The sequence below is a fragment of the Poecilia latipinna genome, unplaced genomic scaffold, assembly GCF_001443285.1.
Source record: "Poecilia latipinna isolate Pla-1442-1.1 unplaced genomic scaffold, P_latipinna-1.0 Scaffold1374, whole genome shotgun sequence".
NCBI classification, from domain to species: Eukaryota; Metazoa; Chordata; class Actinopteri; order Cyprinodontiformes; family Poeciliidae; genus Poecilia; species Poecilia latipinna.
In genome coordinates, this window is record NW_015113990.1 from 174,648 (window position 1) to 175,733 (window position 1,086).

The window sequence follows — 1,086 nt, forward strand, 5'->3', positions numbered from 1 at the left end:
AAAAAAAAAAAAAAAAGAAAAAAAGAGGGGGGGGGGGGGTGGGGGGGGGGGGGGGGGGAGAAGAGAAGAGAGCGCAATAAATAATTTAAAAAATAAAATAAAAACTTACCTCCTCTACAGTGAGGGGCATGCATATCCTGTACTCCTTCATTAACATCTTCTTCGTCTTCTTCTTCTTCCCTCTACGCGACCCCCGCTATGTGTTCACAATAGTAGCAGCTCAGCAGAGTTTCCCCGCCCCGCCGCCCCGGCAGGATGTGTGTGAGCGCCGAGCTTATCTGGACGATGTCTGATGTCAGCGCATGGACAGCCCGAGTTACGCTCGACTTCTTCCTTTCATCGGAACCAGCGGATTGTGTGTGTCTCCAGCATTGCCTTGTGTGACGTGAGGAACGGAGCTTCGGCTGCTTCTGGAGGGTTGTCTCCTCCCACAGTGCCGGGAGGTGGTGGAGAGGGCGGACGGCCAGTCAAGCTGGGAGCGCACACGGAGGTGAAGGATGACGGTCCGTCGGAATAAGAGTCTCCGACGGCCATAGAAAGTTTCTTTTTTCTTTTTTTTTCTGGATTCGTGGATCAGTCGAAACAAATGATCGAATATAAGGATGTAGAAATACAAATCAGTCAAGTATAATATTGAATTGAAGTAAAAAAAAAAAGAAAAAGAAAAAAAAAAGAAAATTAAGTTAAATTTATTTAAAAGCCTCAATTCAAAAATAAATGTCATCTTTAGCATGGCTGCATGACTAATCTGTTCTCTGCTTGTTTTGATTGACTGATTAATGGCAAGAGATGCTTAGATTTGTTTTACAGAATTTGAACCAAGTGAAGCTAAAACTATAACACTTCTGGAATTTTGGGAACATATTTACAGACAAATAAAGTGTTTTTTATATCTTGAATGTAAAATGTATATATTTGGCTTAATTACTGTTCTGAATGTGTTGTTCTTTCACAAAAGGCTTTTCAAAAAAAAGTATACTCCAGTTAACAACTAATCGAAAATGAATTGATAATTATTTCAGAAAATGATTAATCACAACTTAATCGTTTCATCACTAATCTTTTAGTAACTTCATCTTGGTGAGA

The 1,086-nt window shown here is 40.3% G+C and overlaps 1 protein-coding gene across 1 annotated transcript in view; it reads right to left on the reverse strand.

The window, feature by feature from the left end:
• Nucleotides 1–440, reverse strand: part of LOC106962127 (cytoplasmic phosphatidylinositol transfer protein 1-like) — a 79,264-nt gene extending 78,824 nt beyond the window's left edge. Inside the window, exon 1 of the mRNA XM_015056321.1 lies at nt 110–440. Within this exon, the coding sequence (XP_014911807.1) occupies nt 110–157 (48 nt within the window). The 5' untranslated portion in view covers nt 158–440. The remainder of the gene's footprint in view (nt 1–109) is intronic.
• Nucleotides 441–1,086: the final 646 nt, after the last annotated feature.